This window comes from Mastigoproctus giganteus, chromosome 3, assembly GCF_048544385.1.
Source record: "Mastigoproctus giganteus isolate SK-2022 chromosome 3, ASM4854438v1, whole genome shotgun sequence".
Lineage (NCBI taxonomy): Eukaryota > Metazoa > Arthropoda > Arachnida > Uropygi > Thelyphonidae > Mastigoproctus > Mastigoproctus giganteus.
In genome coordinates, this window is record NC_143577.1 from 228,230,937 (window position 1) to 228,244,809 (window position 13,873).

The window sequence follows — 13,873 nt, forward strand, 5'->3', positions numbered from 1 at the left end:
TGTACAAAGATAAAAACAAAATAACTAGTCTAACAGCCTTCTAATTTAATTCTCAATGACTTTACGTAAAACACAAATATAAAGACAATATAAATAAAAACATAAACCGATTATACACGTAAAATATTCGAACATTCTAGGTGAATGATTAAAAAAATGAATATTTTATAAATATTAAAATACACAACTGTAACACTGAGTATCGACATATGCACAATGTTAGTGTGTCTGTTTACTTTTATATATATGACATGGAACTATTCTGATTTTTTTCAGCGAAAGTTAAAAATATTAAACATATGGAGGGAAAGAAAATATCATCTGCATTAGCAGCTTGACTTACTACTCAGTAATTTAAATGCTTTTTCATATGCTAAAAATTCGCGTAAGGCAATTCAAATCTGTTTTTATGAAATTATTTCATAATTACTCATACATGTTACATTGCCAAAATATTAAAACTGAAGAAGTAGTTGCTATTTTAAAAACTGTTTGATACTCATCTGGATATATTAACACTCATTTATATTTTTATATCATTGCTATTATTGTGATTAAAACATAAATCTGCCATTTTCAAAAACACTGTAGCTGATTGACTTCATTCTTCATTATAAAATGAATACTACATTTTGAAATATATTTATATTTTTATTATACAACTAAGTACTTGAAGTACTCCAGACACTTGATCCTGTTGTTAAAGGCAGAGTATCTGACCATGGACTGCTAGGTATTTGCGAAGGATGGCTAATGCATGAATCTCCTGAACCACGGTTCTCATGATGAAATCCTATTTGCCTTCCTTGCATCAAGATGGATTTGGAGAGATACTGTGGAACCTTTTCCCACATCTTGCATAATGACTCACCAACTGAGGGTTCTAATTCCTGAAAGAAGTTCATCTAAGTAGAGCAATTGCAAATATATCCTTTAGCTGCATGCCTTAAAATATCAACATAATCTGCAGAATTTTAATAAAAACCTTGTGTAAGTATAACGTATATGATTTTCATCCTGAAAAATTTTCTGATGGGAGGATTTAACTGATATTTAAACAAAAAAAAAAAAAAAATAAATAAATAAAATAGTAATAAGATGACACTTTTTAAAATATTATTATATTGGATCATATCTATTTGACCTGTTGTAATATCAAAAAATTAAAAGTGAAGAAACAGTTGCACTTTTAAAAAGTGCTTGATACACATTTGGCATCATAACACTTATTTATATTTTTGTATCATATACAATAAAGATATGGAACCCTGTTAACACATTACAGAAAGAAACCAAAGTTTACATCAATTTGGCACATACAAGTGCCAAATTGATGTATAATAGCGCTACGCCAAATATCCAAAATTTTGGCATGCCATGCTGTAAACAGCAAATTTAGTGATAATTATATGGTTCTTCTTGAGTGGGTAGTTTACATTCATTTTACAGTCTGCATTGTACTTTTAGATGATCCAAAACACGAAAGGTTGTTAAAGCCTACAGTACTGTGGATAGGTTAAAGCAGGGGTTATGAAACTAGATTGCACTCCCCTAGGAGATCACATTTTTTGAAAATGTTTCATGTTTTAAATTTTATTTCCAATTAAACAGTTTTATTTTATAAAGTTGTAAGGTTCTACTACTCTTTTATTTTATTTATAGATTAAAATTTACTTATTAAAAGTAAGTAGCATATTAATTTCTTGCCAAACTCTAACTTAAATGAAATCATTAATTTTATTCATGGGAAGGGTCACACAAATTCATTTATTTTAGCAAGTTGTGGTATTGCAAAGTTTCAGAATTCCTGCACGAAAGAATGGGAAAGTGGAAGAAATTTGTTTCATTTATATGTCAAAAAAAATAATGTTTTAGCAAGTTGATATACCAATGACCAGATTTTTTCCCCCCTCATTGTCATTTTCATTTGAAACTGAGTATTGATTAAATTAGTTTCCCCGTGCCTACTATAGCTAATGGTTACTCCTCTACTCAATGGTGTTATCATAGCTACTTTGCATTCCTATGTTTCTCAATAAGCCAATCATAAAAACACTCTCTTTTCTGATGGACTATCAGAGGCAGATTGGGTCAAGAATTCTTACCAGGGAAAACTTTTAGTGGCCTTATACTAGTGTTTATGGCCAAAATCACACTGGCCTCTGTCCTCCAGCCCACTGGGGTTTCCCCAGTAAGTCTTATGGCCAGTTTGCCACTGTAGACTACTACACAGAATGTAATCGTCATCAAAACTGAATAACAGAAAATTGTAAGCAATTTTTTTACTCAGCAGAAAATATAACCCCTGATCAACAAACAGTATTAATCAGTCTCTGATATAATGGTTGATGGGCATGTTTTCCAATTTAGGAAATGTGCCGACATCATTCTGGGCCAAAGAATTTACTGGAACTTAGAAATAGTATATTGCTATTTAGTAAATATAGCCTTACATTATATTCTTTGGTCTAGGATAGGTTCACCTGTCCTGAAGTTAAGGATAGGCTGACACTCCAGGAAGACTGAGGAAGATGAGAGCAGTGATGTGCCTACCATTTGTTAAAAGAGAATCACCAAAACTCCCTGCAGTGGCTTGACAATCTCTGTGGCACACACCCAAAGAAGACAAAAGCATGTGGGCACCTGGATAACGAAAGCTTTTGAGCTTCAAAACTTTTAATTTTCATCAGAAATCTGAACTCCTGATCCAGCAGGTCTTATAAACCAACCAGAGAAACTACAATAAAATATTCATTAGACATCTAATTAGGGCTGTTTGTTTGTTATTTGGTTTTTAGGAGCATTAGCAACTAAGGCCATATTGCTCCAGGAATATGCGGTGGTCATGCCCTTGACCTTTCCGCATCCTCCGTATTTGGTGGTGATGGGCTCGAACCCCAGTCTAATCAAGAAGCGTGTGCTACGCACTGTTGCTCCTTCCCACCTGGCTACGGAGGTGCCTCTAATCAGGGCAAAGGAAGTAAGCAAACCCTTAGCCATAATTATGAGAGCATCCTTGGACTCAGGGGAAGTCCCCATGGACTGGAGATGTGCAAATGTATCCCCAATTCACAAAGGGGGATCAAAGGGTGACACAAATAATTACAAACCAGTTAGTTTAACTTCTGTTCTGGGTAAAATAATGGAGTCACTGGTTAAAGATGCACTGAAGGATCATCTAGACAAGACTGCAGTAATAATTCAGACACAGCATGGGTTTGTTAAGGGAAAGTCTTGTCTGACAAATTTTATTGGATACTATTATGTAGTTATAAAGGAACTCGATGCAAAAAATAATTTTGATATCATATATTTGGATTTCAGGAAAGCTTTTGACACTGTTGTGCATGGAAGACTACTGTACAAATTGGAGTGGTATGGCATTATGGACAAGTTGCTGCAATGGATAAAGGAATGGCTGAGTGGGAGACGGCAGAGAGTGGTAATAAATGGACACTGCTCTATGTGGATTAATGTTATTAGTGGAGTCCCTCAGGGTTCGGTGTTGGGCCCATTGTTGTTTTGTATATTTATCAACGATATTGATGAAGGTATATCAGGCTTAATGTCGAAGTTTGCAGATGATACAAAGGTTGGCAGGGTTGTTAATGGCAGTGTGCTACTGCAACAGGATCTAGAAAATTTGGGTAGATCGGCTGAGAAGTGGCAACTGAAGTTTAACATTGACAAATGCAAGGTACTGCGTATGGGTAGAAGTAACCCCAGAAAAACATACCAACTGTGTGGTACTACACTTATGAAAAAAGAAAATGAAAAAGACGGAGTAATTGTGCATTCAGATATGAAATGTTCTGAGCAGTACAGACAGGCTGCCAGAGCAGGTCATGAGGTATTGTCAATGATATACAGAAATTTTTCTAGTAGGAAAAAAGGAGGTGATTATCCCTTTTGTATCAGGCAATGGTCAGGCCACACCTTGAGTACTGTGTACAGGTCTGGAGGTCTCATTTTAGGAAGGATGTAGAGTTGCTTGAGCAAGTACAGAGAAGGGCAACAAGATTGGTGAGGGAGAATGAAAGGGTGATCTTACCAAGAAAAGCTTAAGTTCTGAAAATTGCAGCATCCAGAGACTAGGCACCTGTGAGGTAATCTGATTGAGGTGTATAAGGCCTTTAATGGGTTGAGCAGGCTCAATTCTGATGGGATTCTTCCTCTTGCTCAGATTACGAACCTGAGGGGACATAAATTCAAATTGAGGAAAGACAGTTATAGAATAGATGTGTGGAAATTTGCCTTTAGCCAATGTGCAGTTGATTGCTGGAATAAACTTCCATCTGTTATTGTGGAAGTTGATAGCTTAAATAAATTCAAGGAAGAACTGGACAAACGTTTAGAGGGAATGGATGTGCGAAATGTTTTTATTTTTATGGGCTGATGCTACATAAGCTTGCTTTCTTGCATCACATGCTTAGATTACTACTACTACTACTACATCTCACAAATTGTGGACTAATGCTCTAACACATTAGCATTAGTTGAGGCATATAATGGAAGAAAGCAAGTTTACACAGCATCAGCCCCAAAAAAACCCCTTCCCATTTCACCCATCCGATCATTCAAAATGTCTGTCTAGTTCAGCCTTAAATTTATTTAAGCTATCAACTTCCACAACAGATGGAAGTCTGTTCCAGCAATCAACTACCCGTTGGCTAAAGGCAAACTTCCAAACATCTATTCTATAACTGTCTTTCCTCAATTTGAATCTATGACCCCTCAGGTTCTTAGTCTGAGCAAGCGGAAGTATCCCATCAGCATTGAGCCTGCTCAAACCATTCAAGGCCTTATACACCTCAATCAGATCGCCTCGCAGGTCTCCAGATGCTGCCATTTGCAGAACTTAAGCCTTTCTTCATAAGCACGCCCCTTTGTTCCTCTCACCAATCTTGTTGCCCTTCTCTGTACTCGTTCTAGCAACTCTACATCCTTCCTAAAATGAGGCCTCCAGACCTGTATACAGTTTTTTTTTTTTTTTTTTTTTTTTTTTTGGTAGTTGTTGGCGCATCAGCTTCTGTGGCCATAATGCACCTCCCACCAAGGTTTTTGCAGTACTTTGATCCAAGCCCGAGGCGAGATTCGAACCCGCGACCTTTGGGTTGCCACACAAGCACTTTACCCACCCGGCTACCTGTGTACAGTACTCAAGGTGTGGCCTGACCATTGCCTTATACAAAAGAATAATCACCTCCTTGTCTCTGCTTGCAAAATTCTTATATATCATTGACAAAACTCCATGACCTGCTCTGGCCGCCAGTCTGTACTGCTCAGAGAACTTCATATCTGACTGCACAATTACCCCCAAGTCTTTTTCATTTTCCACCTCCTTGAGTGTAGTACCAAAGAGTTAGTAAGTTTCTCTTGGGTTACTACTACCCATATGCAGTACTTTGCATTTGTCAATGTTCAACTTCAGTTGCCACTTCTCGGCCCACCTGCCTAACTTTTATAGATCCTGTTGCAGTAGCATACTGTCTTTAGTGTCATTAACAACCATGCCAACCTTTGTATCATAAAAATACTATACTTTGAAAATACTTTAAGCTTCAACTACTAGAGAAACGAAGAAGCACTAATGACATGAAACTGATGTAATCAGTTTCATGTCATTAGTGATGCCAAAATACTCTAAAAGCCAAAATACTGATGTAACCATCAGTATTTTGGCTTTCAGAGCAGCTTAATATCAATAAATATACAATATCAAACCTATAACAGCAAATTTTCTATACAAAAAAAACTGATTCTAGAAGTCGTGAAAAATAATTTTATTCATAGAACATGACTGGCAAATATAGTTGGGATCAATTTCTTAACTGACATCAACAAACTTCAGAGATTTCTAGAATAAGTGAATTTGAGCACTCAGCTGCCTAATTCAATGCCTTATTCCTAGATGTACAATAATGTTAACCAAATTGAAATGAAGGAGACCAAATAAATTCAGTTTTTAGTCACTGTTGCATATCAACACTAACTTATTCTTTGTATTATCAGAGCACTCTTTGATCATTTGAACCCACCATTCTTTGTAGATATTTTATGTAATAGTTTGAGAAAATGATTAGCCTTTTTCAAGCACTTTCTGTGTAACAAAATAATCATAATTTAGTCACTGACACAATTTTCAATATTTTATTTAACTATGAGTGCAGGCTTGTGAACATTTAACAGGCCTACACTGTCAGTGGGCAATTCTATAATATAAAATTCTTGAAACAACCAATGAATACAGAAGAGTAAAACTTTTATTAAAATAGCACAGAGAAAAATAAAACTACATACATGGTTAAAAGCATTAAAAGTGATGAAAATATACACATAATGAAGCTTTCAGAGTGATGTGCTCCTTTGATAAAGGAGAAAATTCTTGCCATCTACTTTAACCCATATCATTGACAACAGCTTTACCAATTTCACTACCTTTGACTCGAAAAACCAACTGACAAGCAGTGTCAACATCAAGTTTCATCTTTATACATGGCTAGTAATTGTTAATGATTTTTGACAGGTCTAATATTTTCAGCAGTCAGACCGTGCACACTGTTTCAAATGTGTTCAAAGATGCTTCCATTTAAAACTGTAACTTGAAAACAACCAACGACATGGAAATGTTATTGTGCATATACTAACTATAAACTATCAGCCACATGCAGAACTTAGTTGGAATTTCATCACGCAGCACTGACAATATAAACTACCAGCATGACTTCTCAGTTTATCCTCATATATTACTTTCAATCTTCTTTTAGAGTGCTTTCACTTACTGTATCAGAGTCAGAAAATTTAGGGCTTCTACACAGTTATAACTGGATAATAAACATAATAAACAATGAATGAAAGAGAGAATATGTACAGAAAATAGTTACTTACCTGACCATCTCGACTTATTTGAACTTTTCTATTTTCATTCCATGGATTTTGAAGATGCCTTGTACTTTGAAAAGGAATATTAGCTCTATAATGACATAAAAATAGACTTTTGTACAATGATAGAATTAAGATCGAATTTAATCAAATTTTTAGGAATCCACAGTAAACCAATACAATAGAAGTCCTCATCCAGAATTATGTAAACAGAAATTTTACTTGGGGGAGGGGAGAAACGGCTGTCAAAGTGAAAAACGTTCCCACTGAGTAGATGATATATTGATGGAGTGTACTTAAAAATAACCACAAAAAAAAAAAAAAAAAAAAAACATTTACAGATAACTATATTTTAAATTACTACAGTATTACATCATGATCAAAACTGCTCTTCATGGACTAATTTTATTAGTCCACCCTGAGATAATGTTATTATCTCAGGGTGGTACTACATTCCGTAAGCCTAATTATGTCAGCGTTACTTGTCCTAACCAGCAGTTCAAATTCACTCATTTTATTGATGACACTTGTGACATTACTGTATAAACAATTAAGACTTAGTGTTCTTGTACAATTAACTACCCTGACACACCCCTTAAAGTTATTTAAGCTCACTTTCCCGGCATTAGCTGCCCACTCATTTCAAACTTTTCTGACCTCAGAACATCTTGTTAATATGTTGTTGGGGTAACAAACAAAAACTCTTGAGGTATGTGCAAGCGTTACTTTGACCGATATTATCAGACAAACGTGTATCTATATTACTCTTGCCACCACACCAAACTAGCAGTTTCCCTGAACCTTTAAGGTATCCTCAATAATACTAGCAAAAACTCTTGCACCACTTTTGTTTAGATGTATCCAGTCTCTACAAAACAGATTCCTTCTACTTACAAGTGCAGGCCAAGCTGACAGAAATTTCCCCCCAAAAGCCTTGCAGGGTCCTTCAAGTCTTGAGTTAATCCACAAAGCTTTTAGCATATAATCCCTCCTATTGTGCCTGGGAAAAATTGCAGACACATAGACATTGTGACCTAACTCGTGGCATTTCTTCAGCATAGTCCTATATTTGTCTAACAAATCGTCAGATCGTGTATGCTTAATATAATAGTCCCCACATGAATAATAATATTCTCTTTACCCCCTTAAAATCTGACCGTCTGTTGGTGACATCATTAATAGTTGCTCCCAGCAGATATACCCTGGTTCTAGCCCACCTATCCTTATTACAAAAATATTTCCCGTTTCCTTGACAATGGAGTTTCCTAATAGAACTAAGTCCTTTTGAACCGGAGTAATTTGCACTTGGTTATTCTGTTCTGAGATCCAAATTGGGAGTGCATCACTTGGTAGGTTACTAGAGTCTTGAGTCCTCGACGAGCATCAAATTTTAACTTAAGATCGGTACACGCCTTACAATGGTGACAAAGAAAAGAATCGGCAGGTAAGCTATGATTATCCACTAGGTCGACCTCGGAATACATACCACAGGTTCTGCAAAAGATAAAATCATGACTCACCCGAAAATCATCATTGGCGATTTCCATATGAGCCATGGTACCCTCTGACAAAGGGCGCCTCCATAGCCAGGTGGGCAGGAGCAGCAGTGCGTAGCACATGCTTCTTGATTAGACCAGGGTTCGAGCCGGTGACCACCAAATACGGAGGATGCGGAAAGGTCAGGGAATGACCACTGCATATCCCCGGAGCAATATGGCCTTAGTTGCTAATGCTCCTAAAAAAAAAAAAAACCAAACCAAAACCTCTGACACAGTGTTCAAGGCAGATCTTGAACACTTTGTCAACCATTGTAAAATTTACTAAATATCAATAAAAGAAACTTTCAAAAAATTATATTTATAATATAAAAATCAAACTATTACAGGAAAAAATTTTTTTTATCAAAATAAACTTTACAATATACTAAATAATCTCTGAAATCCTTTTCTGCTCCACTAATCCCCTCTTATATATAGTTTTTTGTAATAACTATGAAGAGCTCCACAAGGCATGTCTGCTCGCCACGAATGTCAACAGTCCAGCACTATAAACAGCACTTCCCTCATAAGAGATGTATGATGCTATGATTGTCTCCATGCCTCAATGATGATTTAACTAAAAATTTGAACATACATATGTTCAGACATTTCTCCACATCCGAACATGCATATGTTCAGACATGGAGAAATAGTGTGTGCTATGTCAGAAGTCCCCTACACAAATATATCAAGTTCAAACATATCAATATAAATCTTGGGGTCCTGCCTATGTAGCAGTAGTAAGTTAGAGGCCATGGATTGGAGCTTAGAGACTTTGATGAGTATGTGGTTGGATTCCACATCAATAACCTTCCTCTGGGCACAACAGAAACTCTTCTTCCAAGCTCTACTGTGGGGATGGGGGATGCTATTTAATGATCAAAGACTATAAGTGACACTTAAGTTTAAAAAAAAAAAAAGTCAAAACAGCCTCACAAACTCCTCTGAGTTTGTGAGGCTGTCTGGAATTTTTCTCAACAAATCATAAAGAGGGTGGTTTGTGCCTCATTATGTCATCTGCAGAAAACATCATGGAGCAGGCCCAAGAAGCCACAGGTACACTGTTTTGCACCTCCACCATTCACAGCAAGCTGAATAGTCATAGATTTATTGAAAGGACAGATGCACATAAGCCCCACATCATGGTCACTAATGTGAAACAGTATTTGGAGTGGTGGTTTCCATAGTAGCAGAAGGTGCTATGGAGTAATGAATCTCACTACACAATTTTTTTTTTTGATGGACGTGTTTTGCTAGGAGCACACTTCCATTTATAGTCTAACATCTTGACCACGAAGTTTGTTGGAGGCAGTCTGATGGTATGGGAGTGTTTCAGTTGAGTCAGACCTGGTCTGTTTGTGGTATTTCCCGAAACTGTGGAGTCCATGACTTACTTGAACATTTTAGATCATTATGCATTACCTGTGACAGTACTATAAAAATGATACTTGTCTGCATCAGCATGAAAACACTATATATCATACAGCAAGGGTCATACAAATTTGTGAAAAATGTCAAAAAGTTGGACTGTGGCCGGCTCAAATCCTTGGCGCCTCCGTAGCCAGGTGGAAAGGAGCATAGCACACGCTTCTTGATTAGACCGGGGTTCGAGCCCATCACCACCAAATATGGAGGATGCGGAAAGGTCAGGGAATGACCACCGCATATCCCGGAGCAATATGGCCTTAGTTGCTAATGCTCCTAAAAACCAAAATAACAAACAAACACTTGTTTGTTTGTTTGTTATTTAAAAGGACTGAGCTATCAAGGACTCATATGCCATGTAAATTGGATGACAATGATAATGACTGAGGAATTAAGAAATAAGCATCCAAATTGCAAAATCAGATTCTGTTAATTTATCACTATATACGTTTCTCTTTATATTCGGCTGAAAATGACATATGGGTCAATGATTTGGTTATCTGTTGCAATGTCAAATCTTAAATTCATTCTCAGCTTTCATATTAGATTTAAGATGGAAGTTAAAAGAACTGCTTGTTGTACCTTCTAGAATGACACTCTTGAGTGTCATTCTAGAGTGATCTGTATTCTTTCTGTGAAGGCCCTGAGGATTTTTAGAGTTGTCAGATATGTAATCTGACAACTTTGAAATCCATTTATTGGTTGGGACTGATGAACATTTTAATCTGGAATTATTTACACTGGAGAATTCTTTGTCACCTTTTGTGAGGCAATTCTGTTCACTATTTAAATTTATCAAGGAGCAAAAAATGAAAATTGTTTCTTCAACTCTGCTCTCAAGTTATTTTCCAACTTAGACTTTGATCTCACTCTTGACATACAAAGCTTTCCTGTCAGGTGTCCTTGAAAAAGAGGAGGTTAGGCTAAGTTCATTATGAGCCATAGTAATAATTACTGACCTTCCTGGTGGGAACCAATCAGATTGTAGTCCTGATGTCCTTGGTCTTGAAATAGGACCTCATTTGTCTTAATTATGTATAATTTTGTATAACTGAACAAAAAAAAAAAATTGTTTTCCGCCCCTTTGGAGTAGGCCCTTAGAGGGATCTGGCACAGCGTCTTGAATTGGGACAGTACGAGCACTATTGGAACTGGTCCACTTTCCCGTGGTGTGGACGAAGTACCCAGAATCATCTGTCCAGGTGATTGATGCTTCTCGGTAGCCAAGAGGCCAGAACAGAACAACAGAATACACACATAATACACACAAACCTACGTCACACACATATCTGGCCCATTTGTAGTGATACTGTTCTTCACAGAGATATGAGGCAGGGTTTAACTGATATTCTAGGAGCCACTCTTTACATATACACATGTGCTGTCTTGGTCATGTGGACTGTGGATGAAATGTGAATTTGATCTGTGGTTTCCTAACATTGTGTTTTCTAAGAGTATGCTGTGCATTCTGTGCTTTTATTTGTTTTATTTTGCTACTAATCACAAGTTTGATTTTTTTTTATTGTGTTTTTTCAGCAATACAGTGAATTTAAATATATTGTTTGAACTTACACATAGTAGAGATACACTGATGATCCAAAACATTATGACAACCTACCTAATATGATGTAGGTCCTCCATGTGCAGCCAAAACAGCTCACACCTGGCAAGGCATGGATGCTACAAGATTTCTAAATGTGTCTTGTGGTATCTGGTACCAACATGTAACTCAGCACTAAAACAGTGTTTGCAGGCCAGTCGCTAATCGGTACACCGGACTGAACCTCTCGGTAACTCTCTGGGAGGCTTCCGGATAGTGACTGGAGGGAGTCTGAGTAGTAGCAAAATAAAACTTTTCTTACTATTGAATACACCATGAATTGTCAAACTAATAGAGTAAGCTTATCTGCAAAAATATCTAAACCTCTCAAACACTTCCTAGTCCATTTCACAAATATGCGTGGTCTCAGTTCTAATCTCAACGATGTCCATTTCTAACTGCAGTTTGCCAAACCCCATGTACTTTTCTGACAGAATCTCAGTTATCAGTTGATTCGATCACTGCTCATCTCAGTTGCCCAAATTATTCGCTGTATGATTCCTTTCGTCTCAAGGGTGGTACTTGTGCATATGTCCATTCTGATATTTCCTGTCAGAGACTTGGTAATTTGGAATCTCCTCTTTTCGACCTTCTCTGGCTTAAAATCTTTCTACTTCATTCTGTCAAATTCATCTGTTGTCCCTACCATTCTCCCAACTCCACTAACTTCTTCACACGACTTCCTCTCTTTGCAACTTGACTTTCTCCAGTCCAACTTTCCTAACAGTGAGGTAATTTTCCTTGGTGATTTTAATGTTTACAACTGCAGTTGGCTTCCATTCTCTATTCACACAAGCCCAGCTGGTCGAGATGCTGAGGCTTTTGCAATTACTAATGACCTCGCACAGATTGTTCATATACCTACCAGAATACCGGACAATCCTAATCATACCATAAAATAAATTTAAGGTTGAACTAGAAAAACATTTGGAGTGACCGGATGGGTGAAATGGGAAGGGCTTTTATTTTTAATTTTTGGCTGATGCTGTATAAGCTTGCTTTCTTGCATCATATGCCTCAACTAATGCTAATACAGCCAACACGCTTGATCTTTTTTTCACAAGCAACCCACCTATGTACACGGTCAAAGTGAGTGGTCCTTTAGGCACCCCAGATCATAACTTAGTGATTGTCTCTTCTCCAATGGAGCCTTTATCTCATTGCTGTTTCAAAAGATTGTGTCAGTGAAATTATTCTTGTAGGAATGGAATCCTTTATTCCACACTCAACATTAAAATCTCGTCCTTTGTCTAAACCTTGGTTTCCAATAAATGTGCTAAGGCTGTTTCAAGAGAAGAATGTTGCATATCATAATTGGCTTGTTTCCAATTCTTCAGTTTCATTTTCTGCCTACACCAAAGCTTGCAACAATTGTAAAGCAGTTATTAATTAGTCAAAACTAGATTTTGAACAGGCAAAGATTAGAAAACTTGGTTCTTACCCTAATGGTAGCCGAGCATTCTGGTCTTTTTCCAAAGCTATTGGCTGCAACTTTTGCCCATATTCTGCTTCCACCTCTATCAAAACCAGATAGTTCTATTGTCACTTCAGCCAAGGATAAAGCTGACCTGCTAGCATCCCATTTTTCTTCCAATTCATGTATTAATGACATTGGTAAAACACCTCCCACCATTCCAAACACACTCCATTCAATGCCTCCTGTGGTCTTCCATCAAAAGGATGTCAGAAGGATTTTGACGAATCTAGATGTTCAGAAAGCTCCAGGTCCTGATGGTATTTCTCCACTTGTTCTCAAAACCTGTGCTCCTGAACTTACTCCTGTTTTTTGCCGCTTTTTTCACTTTCTTATTCCAAAGATGTGTTTCCTTCTGCTTGGAAATTTGCTCATATCCAGCCAGTTCCTAAAAAGGGTGACAAATCCCTCCCATCCAATTATCGTCCCATTGCTGTTGTTATTTGGTTTTTCGGAGCATTAGCAACTAAGGCCATATTGCTCTGGGGATATGTGGTGGTCATTTCCTGACCTTTCCGCATCCTCCGTATTTGGTGGTCACGGGCTTGAACCCCGGTCTGATCAAGAAGCGTGTGCTATGCACTGCTGCTCCTGCCCACCTGGCTATGGAGGCGCAGTCGTCCCATTGCAATTACTTCTACTCTTTCTAAAGTAATGGAGAAATCAATTAACTGCCAACTCTTAAACTACCTAGAATTCTTCCGTCTGATCAGCGATTGCCAGTATGGATTCCGTCAGTGTCGATCCACTGGTGATATTCTGGCTTATGTTACCCATTCATGGACAAATTCAATGGAAAAGTTTGGTGAAACACAAGCAGTTGCTCTTGACATCTCAAAGGCTTTTGATCATGTTTGGCATAAAGGTCTTCTAAACAAGCTTCCATCTTATAGTTTGACAACTGTTTTTTGTAATTGGTTATCAAGTTTTATCTCTCTAATCGCTCACTGATGG

General features: G+C 37.3%; 1 protein-coding gene across 2 annotated transcripts in view; it reads right to left on the reverse strand.

The window, feature by feature from the left end:
• Window positions 1-241: 241 nt before the first annotated feature.
• LOC150088812 (3'-5' RNA helicase YTHDC2-like) overlaps window positions 242-13,873 on the reverse strand; it is a 281,725-nt gene continuing 268,093 nt past the window's right edge. For both annotated transcript variants that reach the window (XM_090369668.1, XM_090369667.1), the window contains exons 26-27: window positions 6,889-6,973; window positions 242-890 (exon numbers count right to left, since the gene is read on the reverse strand). In XM_090369668.1, coding sequence (XP_090225794.1) covers window positions 663-890; window positions 6,889-6,973 — 313 coding nt within the window. In that variant the 3' untranslated portion in view covers window positions 242-662. The remainder of the gene's footprint in view (window positions 891-6,888; window positions 6,974-13,873) is intronic.